Source organism: Pectinophora gossypiella, chromosome 4 (assembly GCF_024362695.1).
Source record: "Pectinophora gossypiella chromosome 4, ilPecGoss1.1, whole genome shotgun sequence".
In the NCBI taxonomy this organism is placed as follows: Eukaryota; Metazoa; Arthropoda; class Insecta; order Lepidoptera; family Gelechiidae; genus Pectinophora; species Pectinophora gossypiella.
The window spans coordinates 16,623,008-16,639,485 of NC_065407.1; the positions used below are offsets into that span (position 1 = coordinate 16,623,008).

The following is a 16,478-nucleotide window of genomic DNA, read 5'->3' on the forward strand; positions in this document are numbered from 1 at the left end:
GAGATCGAAAGGAAGAGCCTCTGTTATTTATACTATGGTCACGTGGGCCGTGACTAGCATAGTGATGCCCTTGCGAAGGGCATTGAGAATGGCAACCACCCTGCGAGGGTTGGTTATGAAAAAAGTGCGTATGAGCACTTGGAGCAGGCTCACAGTAGCGGCCAGATGTACCATGCGATCGTACATTACGAGAGGCTTGACCCTGCGAGGGCTGCCGTATGGCAAAAGTGGACTTTGCTCGCGAAGCATTGCCGCTGCCTGATTTTTTAGAAGGCCAAAACGTTTTTCTAACGCCACCTGCTTTTTCTAATGCGTTCGTAAACGTTTCCGGGCTAAATATGTGAGTATTGGAAGGTGGAATTTTATTTAAAGATGTTTTCACTAGAGGATCGCGAACGCATTTAAGGATTCCATCTCTTCTCATCTCTATAGCCTCAGCTCTGTGGCCACAGACCATTTGTAAAATATCAGCAGATACTATATGAAAATCCCCTTTTAGAAAGAGCTCCTCGATTTTTTCATTAAGGCTAATAAGAGAGGCATCTTCGGTTCTTGACCAGGTTATTAAACTACGCAAAGAGTCTAGGAAAGCCTCTTTTTGTTTTAGAATAGCAAGGGTTAAGGCCGCATAAGATTTGTCGGAGTAAGCTAAGTTGCGTAGGGTATCATACGCCATCACCTCTTCGTTTGTTTCGAGCTCCGTAAATCCGGGCGAGTGGTTGTAATTTTTTTTGTGTTTCCGCATAACGTACCTCTGACCACGCACTACTGTCGAATCTCTGAACTTCATTTAACATTTTCAAAAATGGTTGGGTAGTTTGAGGGACCGCAGGTTCTTTTAGTCGCGTTTCGATATCAAATTGCAAATCTAAATCCGTAGTAGGATTACACTCGCATGCAGCCGCCGGCACCTGCGAAGTACAACTTTCGTTATAAAGATTGCGGCTAACAACGGAAAACAACGATTCGTTGTCGTCATCGCGGTAATTTTCGTCACAATTCGCAAACTTTTTTCTCAAATCACCCACTTCTTTTGATAATTTTTCTATAATACGACGATCGCGTTTTTGTTTTTTAGAACGACGGCGACGCGCCTTTTGTTTCTTCTTGGAATCCCGCGGGGATTCTGAAGAACTAGATGCAGAAGATGAACTACTACTGCTGCTTGAACTCGAACTAGAACTTGAACGACGACGCGTACGTTTCCGTGAAACACCGGATGTCCCAGCAGTAGCTGATTCGTCGTTATCCATTTTACAAAGATTTTATCTAAAAAGATAACAATACGTATGCGAAAAAAAAAGATTTCGTAGAAAAAATTTTACAAGACGGTAGATTCACACTTTAACAGCCGGTCACGAAATAGATACGTGACGATGCAAACAAATTTAAAACGTGCGGCTGTTAAATATTAATAGACAGCGTAAGAAAAAGAAATACTTACATGAATTGAAGAAATTCAAAGCTACACTTTTATTTTATTTATTTTTTAAAAGTGTTCGACTTTACTCGACGGGAAACTTCAAGCCAATGAGTAACAATTTCTGAGCGGACCGCCGTCCGCGCCAGACCCCCACTCGCCTAGTGACGTAAGGATGTGCGACAGGGATGGCTATATACGGTAGAAAGAGACGAAATATCAAAGGGAAACGGATGTGCCTATCTCAATATATATATAAGCTTCTAATAACGGTCAAGTGGTTTAATACTAGATAGGCCTAGCGACTTGTTCGATTTACATTGCGGCGCAGTAAAAACTCAAAATCTTAAATAAGCATTTGCGTCAAGAAAATACACCCACCATCGTTTTTAGTACAATCAAATAGACGTTACATTTTTTTTCGTTACGATGTCACTAACACCCTGTATATTATGTAGTACAATTATTTTTGTTGCATTTGACAGGCCAACATGTTACCAAAATTAATACGAATGTTAGAAATGTATTGCTTTTGCTTATTTTTAGTAAGTAAACAATAGTTACGGCGGTTACTTTTGAAGTAAGACATATCTTTGAAAAGAATGAAGATATAATAAATTCTTTTGTTTTAACCAGTGGCGCTTCTCGTTTAAATAAACAATGGGTATGGCGATTACTTTTGAAGTAAATTATGACAGGGCAGACCTATGAATAGAATGAAGAGCCAAGAAAATCTTTTGTTACAATATCAATAAAGCAATAAAATGGTTATCTTTGCACACCTGCATAAACTGGAGAGGGAGGTTTTTATGGAATTTATTTTAATTTTAAAACGAGTCAGTGTGGTTTACATTTTCCGACAGATAAGTTCTACTCATTACTTAGTGGATGTGGAACAGATAACTATATAATTTGCTTTGATTTAAGATTACGATCAATATGTGAAATCTGTGACTGCATATAGGACTTTGATTTGGACTGAATTGGTTCGTTTCGTTGGAAAGTCGTGGCGAGTATCTTATTTATTATTGTTATTAGGATAATATTTGACAATACTAGGTGTTAGTGACATCGTAACGAAAACTTTGAGGGATGATTCAGACCATGATTCTGAGTTGATATCAAGTGGAATTTCCTGTCGCAAAATTCATGACAATTTTAGTATGTTTTTTAGATTTTTTTAGTCCCAAATTGTGTTTTAAGCTGCATAGAACCCAAATTTTAAATAAATAAAAGTTAGTAATCAATGGTTAAGGGCAACGCGCGCCAATAAAGTAGGCATTACGAACAGATACTATTTCTTTCTCTGTCACCTGCAGCATAAAGATGCTTCTCTCTCTCACTCTAGTCGTCGGCTCGACTCGGCCGCCCCCGCCGCCGGCGCCGCGCTTTCGCTCAGTCGAATGCTAACCTTGACGCGAATCGCACGAAATTTTTCGAGGATATTTTTTTCGTGTTTGTGAGTGTTTTGTGTTTGTTTTATTTTGTAAATTAGTAGTGTCGACTACGATCGTGAATCATAGACCATTTACTGCGCAAGAGTGTGGAAGAATGTTAATGTTTTATTAAAGAAAAAGTGTTGTATCGTGAGTGCGTGTGATACCTACTTACCGCGGAGGAGACACGATGTTGCATACCTACGTCACTTGATGTGTTCTAGGGTACCTAGGTACTTCATCCGAAGGATTAACAAGTAAGGTAAGAGTAGTGTTTTAATTAGTTAGGTACATTTTAATAATTGGTAGGTAGGTACTTCAACAATCTCAAAAATTTTTAAACTTTGAACGACTAAGCATCTAAATAAAAGAACGAAAACTCCACTAAAATATCTACCTAGGTATCACGCAAGTGTTATGTTGCCGTGCGTAGATAGGTAGGTCCAGCGACTGTTGCGCGTTGTCCGATTTACATTGTTTTTATTACAATCAAATAGACGTTCCATTTTTGTTCGTTACGATGTCACTAACACCCTGTGTTTATTGTTGCATTAGACAGGCCAACATGTTACCAAAATTACTACGAATGTTAGAAATGTATCGCTTGCGGTTATTTTTAGTAAGTAAACAATAGTTACGGCGGTTACTTTTGAAGTAAGACACATCTTTGAAAAGAATGAAGATATAATAAAATCTTTTGTTTTGACCAATGGCGCTTCTCGTTTAAATAAACAATGGGTATGGCGATTACTTTTGAAGTAAATTATGACAGGGCAGACCTATGAATAGGATGAAGAGCCAAGAAAATCTTTTGTTACAATATCAATAAAGCAATAAAATGGTTATCTTTGCACACCTGCATAAACTGGTGTCGACTACGATCGTGGATCATAGACCATTTACTGCGCAAGAGTGTGGAAGAATGTTAATGTTTTATTAAAGAAAAAGTGTTGTATTGTGAGTGCGTGTGATACCTACTTACCGCGGAGGAGACACGATGTTGCATACCTACGTCACGTGACGTATTCTAGGATACCTAGGTACTTTATCCGAAGGATTAACAAGTAAGGTAAGAGTAGTGTTTTTAATTAGTTAGGTACATTTTAATAATTGGTAGGTAGCTACTTTAACAATCTCAAAAATGTTTTAACGTTGAACCACTAAGCATTTAAATAAAAAAACGAAAACTCCACTAAAATATCTACCTAGGTAGGTATCAACATCGTATCACGCACGTGTAATGTAGCCGCGCGTAGATAGGTAGGTTCAGCGACTGTTTCGCGTTGTTCGATTTACATTGCGGCGCAGTAAAAACTCAAAATCTTAAATAAGCATTTGCGACAAGAAAAACACCCACCATCGTTTTTAGTACAATCAAATAGACGTTACATTTTTTTTTCGTTACCATGTCACTAACACATTCACCTTACTAAATTACATTAATGTTTGGTAAGTGTCGTCATTATTCGCAAGAACTATTATTTTAGGTTTTTATTACTTATTTAGTAGTTGTCGAACTTATATACAATATGAATGTTGATTGTTACCTGTTGTATTTTTTTTCTTATTGTTTTATTTTGTGTCAAATTTGTAATAATTTCTATTTAATATTTTGATAAATATACATTTTGTAACAAATTACTTTAATTTTAAAATTTTCATACAAACACTTTTGACTGTTTTTTTTTCTCATAGTAATAATAAAATGGGACGAGTTGACGAATTAAAATATAAATTATTTTGTGTATCACCAACTCGTCCCATATACCTACGGCCCATTTGGGACGAGTTGACGAACGACTCAAAATTTATTAGAGAGCGAAATCCTTGTCGCAGTCAAAAAAAGCTGGCTCTCCAGACCAGAATATCCGTGAATAGGATACTAAAACATGATCTAAGTCAATGCGTATAGCCGCAGGAAAGTTCATTACTTGAATGATCGTCTACGTAAAATTCGACTTGATCGATGCCGCAAGCTCCTGAAGAGACACGACCCCAAAAAGATCTTGTTCACTGATGAAAAAGATATTCACGGTTAGAGAAAAGTTTAACCGCCAGAACGACAAAGTATATGCTAAAAGCTCAAAGGATGTCCCGCCTTCCGTGCGTGATGTCCAGCGCACTCATCACCTGGCAAGTGTCATGGTTTGGTGGGGTGTTTCTTATGAAGGCGTCACTATATTTTTGTGAACAAGGCGTGAAACAGAAAGCAAATAACTATCAGAGCGACATATTGGAACGCGTTGTGAAGCCGCTGAATAACACTCTCTTCGCTAACAAGGACTGGATTTTTCAACCGGACTCGGCGCCATCTCACAAGGCCAAATCCACCTAACACTGGATTTGGGCTTCTTACCCCGGTGGGAAAAAGGCGTGAGTTTATATAATGTATACTAGGTTTCAACTTCTAAATGTGGTATGAAATTGTCAGGGTTCTCTATTTTTACTCATAAAATTTTATGTAATAATTTACCATGGCATACTGTTACTTGTTCTATTTAGTTACGCATAGTATTAATTTGTCATAACTTTTTAAGCATAATAATTAATGACAATAATGATATATAAGCATATAATTATTGTAAGCATAAAAACTATAGTCCGAATAAGAAAAGTTTTGGCACAACTTTGAACATTTTCGAAACTTACTTTTTCCCTGCCTGCATTTGGTTCATGATTGTGACTTTTTATATTTTTTGACACTATTTCATTCTGTTTGTCATCATTCAGTATACTTTTCTTGTTTAAGATAAACATGCTGGCGGCGTAGAGGTGGCCCAAGGGCCACTTCCGCCGCACCCTAACCTACTGTTATGGATACCTATTTATATGCGAATCAAATTTATACCAACAAATATTAGTCCAAAAATAAGTTACACCTAACAAACCAGTATTTCTAGATGTTATTATGGGAAAGTACTATTATGCTAAAAAACGTTGTGCTAAAAGGATTATGATAATTAAAATTATGACAAAAACATTTATGCACTTTAAGAGAATCCAAATTGTCAGTCTAAATATTTTATTGAATAATAAACAAATGTACGTTTTCGTTAAATATTCGCCGAATTGAATACGCGTTTCCGTTTCACCTTATTTATAATGACTCAGCCAATCAGTCGATACGGTACGTGATCTGGAAAAAAGTTATTTAGTTTTTACAGGTAGAATGAACAGATCCATTAGTGAAGGGTTCAGTTCGTTCGTAGGGCAAATATGGAAGCGAGCAGACAACAGTTCAAAATGTCTCGAAACGGTTTGTGTACGGATGGTTTTGCAAGAACTTGACCGGCGCATTGCTATGGACTTAGATATATTATGTATACATATACGAAGATTATGTCATTACAAATTTCCATATAAAATCTATATTAAAAAGTTTCTTAAAGTTTGTTTAGGTTTTATAGTTTGGGTTTTTTTTTGAGCGGATGAAGGATAATATATTTGCGAAAGCGGTATATAAAGCGAAAGTTGATGGTAGGGCTGGCAGAGGAAGACCTAGAAGGACTTACATTGACCAAATTAAAGATATCCTTAGAAAAGGTTTAGTACGATCTACTCTGCGATTGTTGAATGTGGAGGAAGCAAGAGAAGTGTGTCAGGATCGAAGCAAATTGAATTCTATAGTCTGTGTTTACCCCGGTGAGAAATAGGCGTGAGTTTATGTATGTATGTTTTAAGATAACGGAAACCTCACCAAACATTTCCTTTTCGACCGATAAGAAAATGACAGGTGTAACCAAAAATAAAATTAGATGGTGTCTACAGAAATCGGCACCAATGTCCTTACATTAGCTACATTAAAGAGTTTTACTACAGGAACTTTCTCACTTTAAGAACATTCTCGGTAACGGCACGTCACTGGTTAGGATGTATTTACGCATGCGTAAGAACCTGATCACAGACGTTTTTATTGGCAATAATAACCTAAATACGATAACAGTCAGAATAAAACTAAATCAGAAGAATTTCCATTAGATTAATGACGTATCCGCAGTTTTGATTTAAATTTATAATGCGAGCGATCAACGTGACTCACTCTAGCGCCATCATGGTTTTCCTGATGCGCATAAGCACAAAATACTGGTCGACGGCACTCGATTTGCGCAACTTTTCTAGTTTAGCGAGAACCCCCTGTTTTACATAGTATATTTAACCTATTTTTTTTATGTTGTATTTTGTAATTCATTTTTTTTTACACTCTTGAACACTTCTAAACACGAAATGACATCAATAATTAAGAAAAATAATGCTATTTACTGCACTAATAGTATATCAGTTACTCCACGCTGTCTATCTTAGGACTTACATACCAAGTTGTCTTCTAGTAACAAGTGGTTCTGCCAACTCCGGTAGGAATTACTAGCGTGAGTAACGTCTTCAATTTAACTTTATAAAGCGACTAACGTGATTGTCGCCATATTTTTCCTGTTGCGAGTACTTCAGAATCTCAGAATACTCGTAACAGCAGAGGTCGATATTCCATCATTGTTATCCCTTGTCCGCGAAGAGAAATAAAACAAGTCAAGCGCGAGTCAGATATACACTTTTTTAATACTCTGCATTATAATAAAAAATAGAACGGTAACTCTCTCTCTCTCTCTCTCTCAAGCCAGGACAGCGACATCAAACAAAATGTTAACCTCAATCAAACTCCAGCAGTAGTGACCCTCTTGGCTGAGTTGGAAGTCTGTGTGTATAACAAGCATAAGTGAATACAGACTTCATCGATATTTCCATCAAATCAAAAGTATCAAAACTGATTAATTTTCGCACGATCAAATTGCACGAGCAAAAGACACGCCTTTTAAACAAAGAAGTAATTACACGAATAGGACAAGACGACGTGTGAAGAATGTTAATAGTTACGTGTGAAGCATACATAGCAAGCGAGGTATTTGACCAAGAAACGGTACACGACAGTAGAATGATAGCAAGTATTGTTCAACAGAAGTATTATTAGAGTTAGATACGGTAGATTCAAAAACGGTTCATGATTGTTCTTTACATGGACACATGTTAGGTTTCCACTTAAACCGCTTATACAATTGTATATGATTAGTGGTTCATTTTTAGTATTGATGCAAACATAAAACACATACCTTTACAAGAAAGTGTAATGAAAACCAAAAACGTTTGATCAAAAATATGTCAAAGTTTTGTAGACTCTACTAAAATCTTTTTCGAAGGGTGTTAAAATATTATTTGTTTCATACTGTGAAATGTGTAAATGTTATTTGAGTCACTTTTCAAAATCTCTTGTGTCACCATTGTTGGATATTGGAGATCAGCTCATGAAATATGTCTCCCTGTGCATACGGCTAGCTCAATATTGAAATGGCTATAATTCATCTTCACATTCACTGGTCATCTTTTCATTCGTCTTTATAAATTAATATTGATTTGACTTAACCAAACAACATTGGTCTCTACAACAGTTAATCTTTGTTCCAGGTTCATTAATAGTAGTGGGGTCAGCGCTAGTGGTATGGCTGACGGAGTGGAAGTACAAGTACTACATCGACCCTGCGCTCAGTATAGTGTTGGTGATCCTCATACTGGCGTCGGTGTGGCCGCTACTGCGGGAGTCGGCGCTGATACTGCTGCAGACAGTGCCCACGCACATCCAGGTGAGAATACTAGTGTTTTACAAGTAAATCGAGTTCAATATAGTGTTGGTGATCCTGATACTGGTCAGTGTGGCGCTACTAAGGGTGTCAGCGCTGATACTGCTGCAAACAGTGCCCACGCACATCCAGGTAAGAATACTAGTGTTGTACAGGTACATGTAGCTGAGTATAGTGTTGGTGATCCTGATACTGGTCAGTGTGGCGCTACCCTTCAATCTCAGCAGATCCATTCTCCAGATCCATCATAGATCTAGTGTGAATTTTTTTTCTTAGTAGATCTATTTTATGTTAAACTTGATCTAATGAGAATTTTTATTGGAAATAGATCTATTACAAAAATATGTTTAAATTGATTGGATCTATTGATTCTGTTCAGTGTCACTAGATAGAACGTGAATTGAATTAAATGAAAACCAAATCAATTTAAAAAATGAGATTTTATTATTTGCGTAATTTTTCCAGAAAGTGGCCAATGCCAATTTCGCCATTTAAGAGCTGCATTTGTGCGAATAAAATGCAATCGTCATTTTGGACGCTTATTTTGCGGCGTTTAGGTGATGACCTTTTCTTATATCTTTCCCAACGGTCACAATTGAGTGAAGTCAGTGATGATTCTTGATGTATAATGTGCAGTATCTGTAAAAACTGCACTTCGTGTTTGTTAATAATAATAATATTTGTATTGATATTGTCATTGGTAATATCAAAACATTTGATCTACTGCAACAGAAACTTCCCTAAAGATCCCTGACTGGATCTAGTGAGAAATAAATTTCTCAGTAGCCCTATACATGAAAATCTTTGAAAATCTGAATTTTGTAACGGATCTAGCGAGAAAAAGACTTGTCAGTAGATCCTCCCTGTTAAAAATGGGATCTACTGAGAAAAAAATTCACACTAGATCTATGATGGATCTGGAGAATGGATCTACTGAGATTGAAGGGGCGCTACTGCGGGAGTCGGCGCTAATACTGCTGCACATAGTGCCCACGCACATCCATATGTGAATACTAGTGTTGTACAAATACATGGAGCTGAGTACAGTGTTGGTGATCCTGATACTGGTCAGTATGGCGCTACTGCGAGTGTCAGCGCTGATACTGCTGCAGACAGTGCCCGTGCACGTCCAGGTAGAATACTAGTGTTGTACAAGTACGTGGAATCGAGTGTAGTGTTGGTGATTCTGATACTGGTCAGTGTGGCGCTACTGCAAGTGTCAGCGCTGATACTGCTGCAAACAGTGCCCACGCACATACAGGTTAGAATACTAGTGTTGTACAAGTACGTGGAATCGAGTGTAGTGTTGGTGATTCTGATACTGGTCAGTGTGGCGCTACTGCGAGTGTCAGCGCTGATACTGCTGCACACAGTGCCCGTGCACGTCCAGGTTAGAATACTAGTGTTGTACAAGTACATTGCACCGAGTGTGGTGTTGGTGATTCTGATACTGGTCAGTGTGGCGCTACTGCGAGTGTCAGCGCTGATACTGCTGCAGACAGTGCCCGTGCACGTCCAGGTTAGAATACTAGTGTTGAACAAGTACATGGAAGTGAGTGTAGTGTTGGTGATTCTGATACTGGTCAGTGTGGCGCTACTGCGAGTGTCAGCGCTGATACTGCTGCAGACAGTGCCCGTGCACGTCCAGGTGAGAATACTAGTGTTGTACTAGTACATTGCACCGAGCGTGGTGTTGGTGATTCTGATACTGGTCAGTGTGGCGCTACTGCGAGTGTCAGCGCTGATACTGCTGCAGACAGTGCCCGTGCACGTCCAGGTTAGAATACTAGTGTTGTACAAGTACATGGAACCGAGCGTGGTGTTGGTGATTCTGATACTGGTCAGTGTGGCGCTACTGCGAGTGTCAGCGCTGATACTGCTGCAGACAGTGCCCGTGCACGTCCAGGTTAGAATACTAGTGTTGAACAAGTACATGGAAGTGAGTGTAGTGTTGGTGATTCTGATACTGGTCAGTGTGGCGCTACTGCGAGTGTCAGCGCTGATACTGCTGCAGACAGTGCACGTGCACGTCCAGGTGAGAATACTAGTGTTGTACTAGTACATTGCACCGAGCGTGGTGTTGGTGATTCTGATACTGGTCAGTGTGGCGCTACTGCGAGTGTCAGCGCTGATACTGCTGCAGACAGTGCCCGTGCACGTCCAGGTTAGAATACTAGTGTTGTACGAGTACATTGCACCGAGTGTGGTGTTGGTGATTCTGATACTGGTCAGTGTGGTGCTACTGCGAGTGTCAGCGCTGATACTGCCTCAGACAGTGCCCGTGCACGTCCAGGTTAGAATACTAGTGTTGAACAAGTACATGGAAGTGAGTGTAGTGTTGGTGATTCTGATACTGGTCAGTGTGGCGCTACTGCGAGTGTCAGCGCTGATACTGCTGCAGACAGTGCCCGTGCACGTCCAGGTTAGAATACTAGTGTTGTACGAGTACATTGCACCGAGTGTGGTGTTGGTGATTCTGATACTGGTCAGTGTGGCGCTACTGCGAGTGTCAGCGCTGATACTGCTGCAGACAGTGCCCGTGCACGTCCAGGTTAGAATACTAGTGTTGAACAAGTACATGGAAGTGAGTGTAGTGTTGTTGCAACAAGTACATGGAAGTGAGTATAGTGTTGGTGATTCTGATACTGGTCAGTGTGGCGCTACTGCGAGTGTCAGCGCTGATACTGCTGCAGACAGTGCCCGTGCACGTCCAGGTTAGAATACTAGTGTTGTACAAGTACATTGCACCGAGCGTGGTGTTGGTGATTCTGATACTGGTCAGTGTGGCGCTACTGCGAGTGTCAGCGCTGATACTGCTGCAGACAGTGCCCGTGCACGTCCAGGTTAGAATACTAGTGTTGTACGAGTACATTGCACCGAGTGTGGTGTTGGTGATTCTGATACTGGTCAGTGTGGCGCTACTGCGAGTGTCAGCGCTGATACTGCTGCAGACAGTGCCCGTGCACGTCCAGGTTAGAATACTAGTGTTGTACGAGTACATTGCACCGAGTGCTGTGTCGCAGGTTCTAAGTTGGTTTACAGTAAATAACCTAGTTCTAAATGCTAAGAAAACGAAGTGTATTAAATTTGTTCTACCCAACGTAAAGAAAGTAAATAATAACATTAAAATTAACGACGAGAAACTAGATTTTGTTGAACACACAGTTTTCTTAGGAATTACTGTAGATTCAAAACTTCAATGGGGCCCACATATTGTATCACTAGCGGGCAAGCTAAGTTCAGCAGCATATGCCGTCAGAAGGATCCGACAACTCACAGATGTACCCACTGCTAGACTTGTCTACTTCAGCTACTTCCACAGCATAATGTCTTACGGTATTTTGCTGTGGGGTCGAGCCGCTGATGTAGAAACTATTTTCATCATTCAAAAAAGAGCAGTTCGCGCTATTTATAAGCTGCGTTGTCGGGACTCTTTGAGGGAGCTGTTTAAAGAAATAAATATACTGACGGTCGCAAGTCAATATATATATGAAAACATTATGTATGTACGTAAAAACTTATCTCTCCTTCCGAGAAACTGTGAAAAGCATACTTACAATACAAGAAATAAACATAAAATTGCTATTCAAAATTCTAGATTAAGTAAATTAAACTCATCTTTTTTGGGGTTATGTATACGTTTTTACAATAAAATACCAGATAATATTTTAAATTTGTCAGAAAATAAATTTAAAGCTCACGTGAAGCTTACTTTATGTAAAAAAGCTTATTATAAGATTAATGACTACCTAAATGATAAAAATGTCTGGTATTGAATGTGTTCCTCTAGTTATTAAATAACTTGTAATGTATATCCTCATTGGTTTTTAAAAGATGTGTTGCTGTTGCAGTTTCTTGTCATTTCTTCTCCTCAGCCATAACACCTTGCGAAATGACGTAAATTCAAAAATGTTACATTGACCTTCAACAAGTTTATCCATGATAATTACGTTGAATAAATGATTCTGATTTCTGATTTCTGATTTCTGAGTGTGGTGTTGGTGATTCTGATACTGGTCAGTGTGGCGCTACTGCGAGTGTCAGCGCTGATACTGCTGCAGACAGTGCCCGTGCACGTCCAGGTTAGAATACTAGTGTTGTACGAGTACATTGCACCGAGTGTGGTGTTGGTGATTCTGATACTAGTGAGTGTGGCGCTACTGCGGGTGTCAGCGCTGATACTGCTGCAGACAGTGCCCGTGCACGTCCAGGTTAGAATACTAGTGTGGAACAAGTACATGGAAGTGAGTGTAGTGTTGGTGCAACAAGTACATGGAAGTGAGTATAGTGTTGGTGATTCTGATACTGGTCAGTGTGGCGCTACTTCGAGTGTCAGCGCTGATACTGCTGCAGACAGTGCCCGTGCACGTCCAGGTTAGAATACTAGTGTTGTACAAGTACATTGCACCGAGTGTGGTGTTGGTGATTCTGATACTGGTCAGTGTGGCGCTACTGCGAGTGTCAGCGCTGATACTGCTGCAGACAGTGCCCGTGCACGTCCAGGTTAGAATACTAGTGTTGAACAAGTACATGGAAGTGAGTGTAGTGTTGGTGCAACAAGTACATGGAAGTGAGTATAGTGTTGGTGATTCTGATACTGGTCAGTGTGGCGCTACTGCGAGTGTCAGCGCTGATACTGCTGCAGACAGTGCCCGTGCACGTCCAGGTTAGAATACTAGTGTTGTACGAGTACATTGCACCGAGTGTGGTGTTGGTGATTCTGATACTGGTCAGTGTGGTGCTACTGCGAGTGTCAGCGCTGATACTGCCTCAGACAGTGCCCGTGCACGTCCAGGTTAGAATACTAGTGTTGAAAAAGTACATGGAAGTGAGTGTAGTGTTGGTGATTCTGATACTGGTCAGTGTGGCGCTACTGCGAGTGTCAGCGCTGATACTGCTGCAGACAGTGCCCGTGCACGTCCAGGTTAGAATACTAGTGTTGTACGAGTACATTGCACCGAGTGTGGTGTTGGTGATTCTGATACTGGTCAGTGTGGCGCTACTGCGAGTGTCAGCGCTGATACTGCTACAGACAGTGCCCGTGCACGTCCAGGTTAGAATACTAGTGTTGAACAAGTACATGGAAGTGAGTGTAGTGTTGGATACTAGTGTTGAACAAGTACATGGAAGTGAGTGTAGTGTTGGTGCAACAAGTACATGGAAGTGAGTATAGTGTTGGTGATTCTGATACTGGTCAGTGTGGCGCTACTGCGAGTGTCAGCGCTGATACTGCTGCAGACAGTGCCCGTGCACGTCCAGGTTAGAATACTAGTGTTGTACAAGTACATTGCACCGAGCGTGGTGTTGGTGATTCTGATACTGGTCAGTGTGGCGCTACTGCGAGTGTCAGCGCTGATACTGCTGCAGACAGTGCCCGTGCACGTCCAGGTTAGAATACTAGTGTTGTACGAGTACATTGCACCGAGTGTGGTGTTGGTGATTCTGATACTGGTCAGTGTGGCGCTACTGCGAGTGTCAGCGCTGATACTGCTGCCGTGCACGTCCAGGTTAGAATACTAGTGTTGAACAAGTACATGGAAGTGAGTATAGTGTTGGTGATTCTGATACTGGTCAGTGTGGCGCTACTGCGAGTGTCAGCGCTGATACTGCTGCAGACAGTGCCCGTGCACGTCCAGGTTAGAATACTAGTGTTGTACGAGTACATTGCACCGAGTGTGGTGTTGGTGATTCTGATACTGGTCAGTGTGGCGCTACTGCGAGTGTCAGCGCTGATACTGCTGCAGACAGTGCCCGTGCACGTCCAGGTTAGAATACTAGTGTTGAACAAGTACATGGAAGTGAGTGTAGTGTTGGTGCAACAAGTACATGGAAGTGAGTATAGTGTTGGTGATTCTGATACTGGTCAGTGTGGCGCTACTGCGAGTGTCAGCGCTGATACTGCTGCAGACAGTGCCCGTGCACGTCCAGGTTAGAATACTAGTGTTGTACAAGTACATTGCACCGAGCGTGGTGTTGGTGATTCTGATACTGGTCAGTGTGGCGCTACTGCGAGTGTCAGCGCTGATACTGCTGCAGACAGTGCCCGTGCACGTCCAGGTTAGAATACTAGTGTTGTACGAGTACATTGCACCGAGTGTGGTGTTGGTGATTCTGATACTGGTCAGTGTGGCGCTACTGCGAGTGTCAGCGCTGATACTGCTGCAGACAGTGCCCGTGCACGTCCAGGTTAGAATACTAGTGTTGTACAAGTACATGGAACCGAGCGTGGTGTTGGTGATTCTGATACTGGTCAGTGTGGCGCTACTGCGAGTGTCAGCGCTGATACTGCTGCAGACAGTGCCCGTGCACGTCCAGGTTAGAATACTAGTGTTGAACAAGTACATGGAAGTGAGTGTAGTGTTGTTGCAACAAGTACATGGAAGTGAGTATAGTGTTGGTGATTCTGATACTGGTCAGTGTGGCGCTACTGCGAGTGTCAGCGCTGATACTGCTGCAGACAGTGCCCGTGCACGTCCAGGTTAGAATACTAGTGTTGTACAAGTACATTGCACCGAGCGTGGTGTTGGTGATTCTGATACTGGTCAGTGTGGCGCTACTGCGAGTGTCAGCGCTGATACTGCTGCAGACAGTGCCCGTGCACGTCCAGGTTAGAATACTAGTGTTGTACGAGTACATTGCACCGAGTGTGGTGTTGGTGATTCTGATACTGGTCAGTGTGGCGCTACTGCGAGTGTCAGCGCTGATACTGCTGCAGACAGTGCCCGTGCACGTCCAGGTTAGAATACTAGTGTTGTACGAGTACATTGCACCGAGTGTGGTGTTGGTGATTCTGATACTGGTCAGTGTGGCGCTACTGCGAGTGTCAGCGCTGATACTGCTGCAGACAGTGCCCGTGCACGTCCAGGTTAGAATACTAGTGTTGTACGAGTACATTGCACCGAGTGTGGTGTTGGTGATTCTGATACTAGTCAGTGTGGCGCTACTGCGGGTGTCAGCGCTGATACTGCTGCAGACAGTGCCCGTGCACGTCCAGGTTAGAATACTAGTGTGGAACAAGTACATGGAAGTGAGTGTAGTGTTGGTGCAACAAGTACATGGAAGTGAGTATAGTGTTGGTGATTCTGATACTGGTCAGTGTGGCGCTACTTCGAGTGTCAGCGCTGATACTGCTGCAGACAATGCCCGTGCACGTCCAGGTTAGAATACTAGTGTTGTACAAGTACATTGCACCGAGTGTGGTGTTGGTGATTCTGATACTGGTCAGTGTGGCGCTACTGCGAGTGTCAGCGCTGATACTGCTGCAGACAGTGCCCGTGCACGTCCAGGTTAGAATACTAGTGTTGAACAAGTACATGGAAGTGAGTGTAGTGTTGGATACTAGTGTTGAACAAGTACATGGAAGTGAGTGTAGTGTTGGTGCAACAAGTACATGGAAGTGAGTATAGTGTTGGTGATTCTGATACTGGTCAGTGTGGCGCTACTGCGAGTGTCAGCAGTGATACTGCTGCAGACAGTGCCCGTGCACGTCCAGGTTAGAATACTAGTGTTGTACAAGTACATTGCACCGAGCGTGGTGTTGGTGATTCTGATACTGGTCAGTGTGGCGCTACTGCGAGTGTCAGCGCTGATACTGCTGCAGACAGTGCCCGTGCACGTCCAGGTTAGAATACTAGTGTTGTACGAGTACATTGCACCGAGTGTGGTGTTGGTGATTCTGATATTGGTCAGTGTGGCGCTACTGCGAGTGTCAGCGCTGATACTGCTGCAGACAGTGCCCGTGCACGTCCAGGTTAGAATACTAGTGTTGTACGAGTACATTGCACCGAGTGTGGTGTTGGTGATTCTGATACTGGTCAGTGTGGCGCTACTGCGAGTGTCAGCGCTGATACTGCTGCAGACAGTGCCCGTGCACGTCCAGGTTAGAATACTAGTGTTGTACGAGTACATTGCACCGAGTGTGGTGTTGGTGATTCTGATACTGGTCAGTGTGGCGCTACTGCGAGTGTCAGCGCTGATACTGCTGCAGACAGTGCC

At 41.8% G+C, this 16,478-nt stretch overlaps 1 protein-coding gene across 1 annotated transcript in view; it reads left to right on the forward strand.

The window, feature by feature from the left end:
• Nucleotides 1-16,478, forward strand: part of LOC126382378 (zinc transporter 1-like) — a 70,415-nt gene that overhangs the window by 25,653 nt on the left and 28,284 nt on the right. Inside the window, exon 5 of the mRNA XM_050032213.1 lies at nucleotides 8,311-8,486. Coding sequence (XP_049888170.1) covers nucleotides 8,311-8,486 — 176 coding nt within the window. The remainder of the gene's footprint in view (nucleotides 1-8,310; nucleotides 8,487-16,478) is intronic.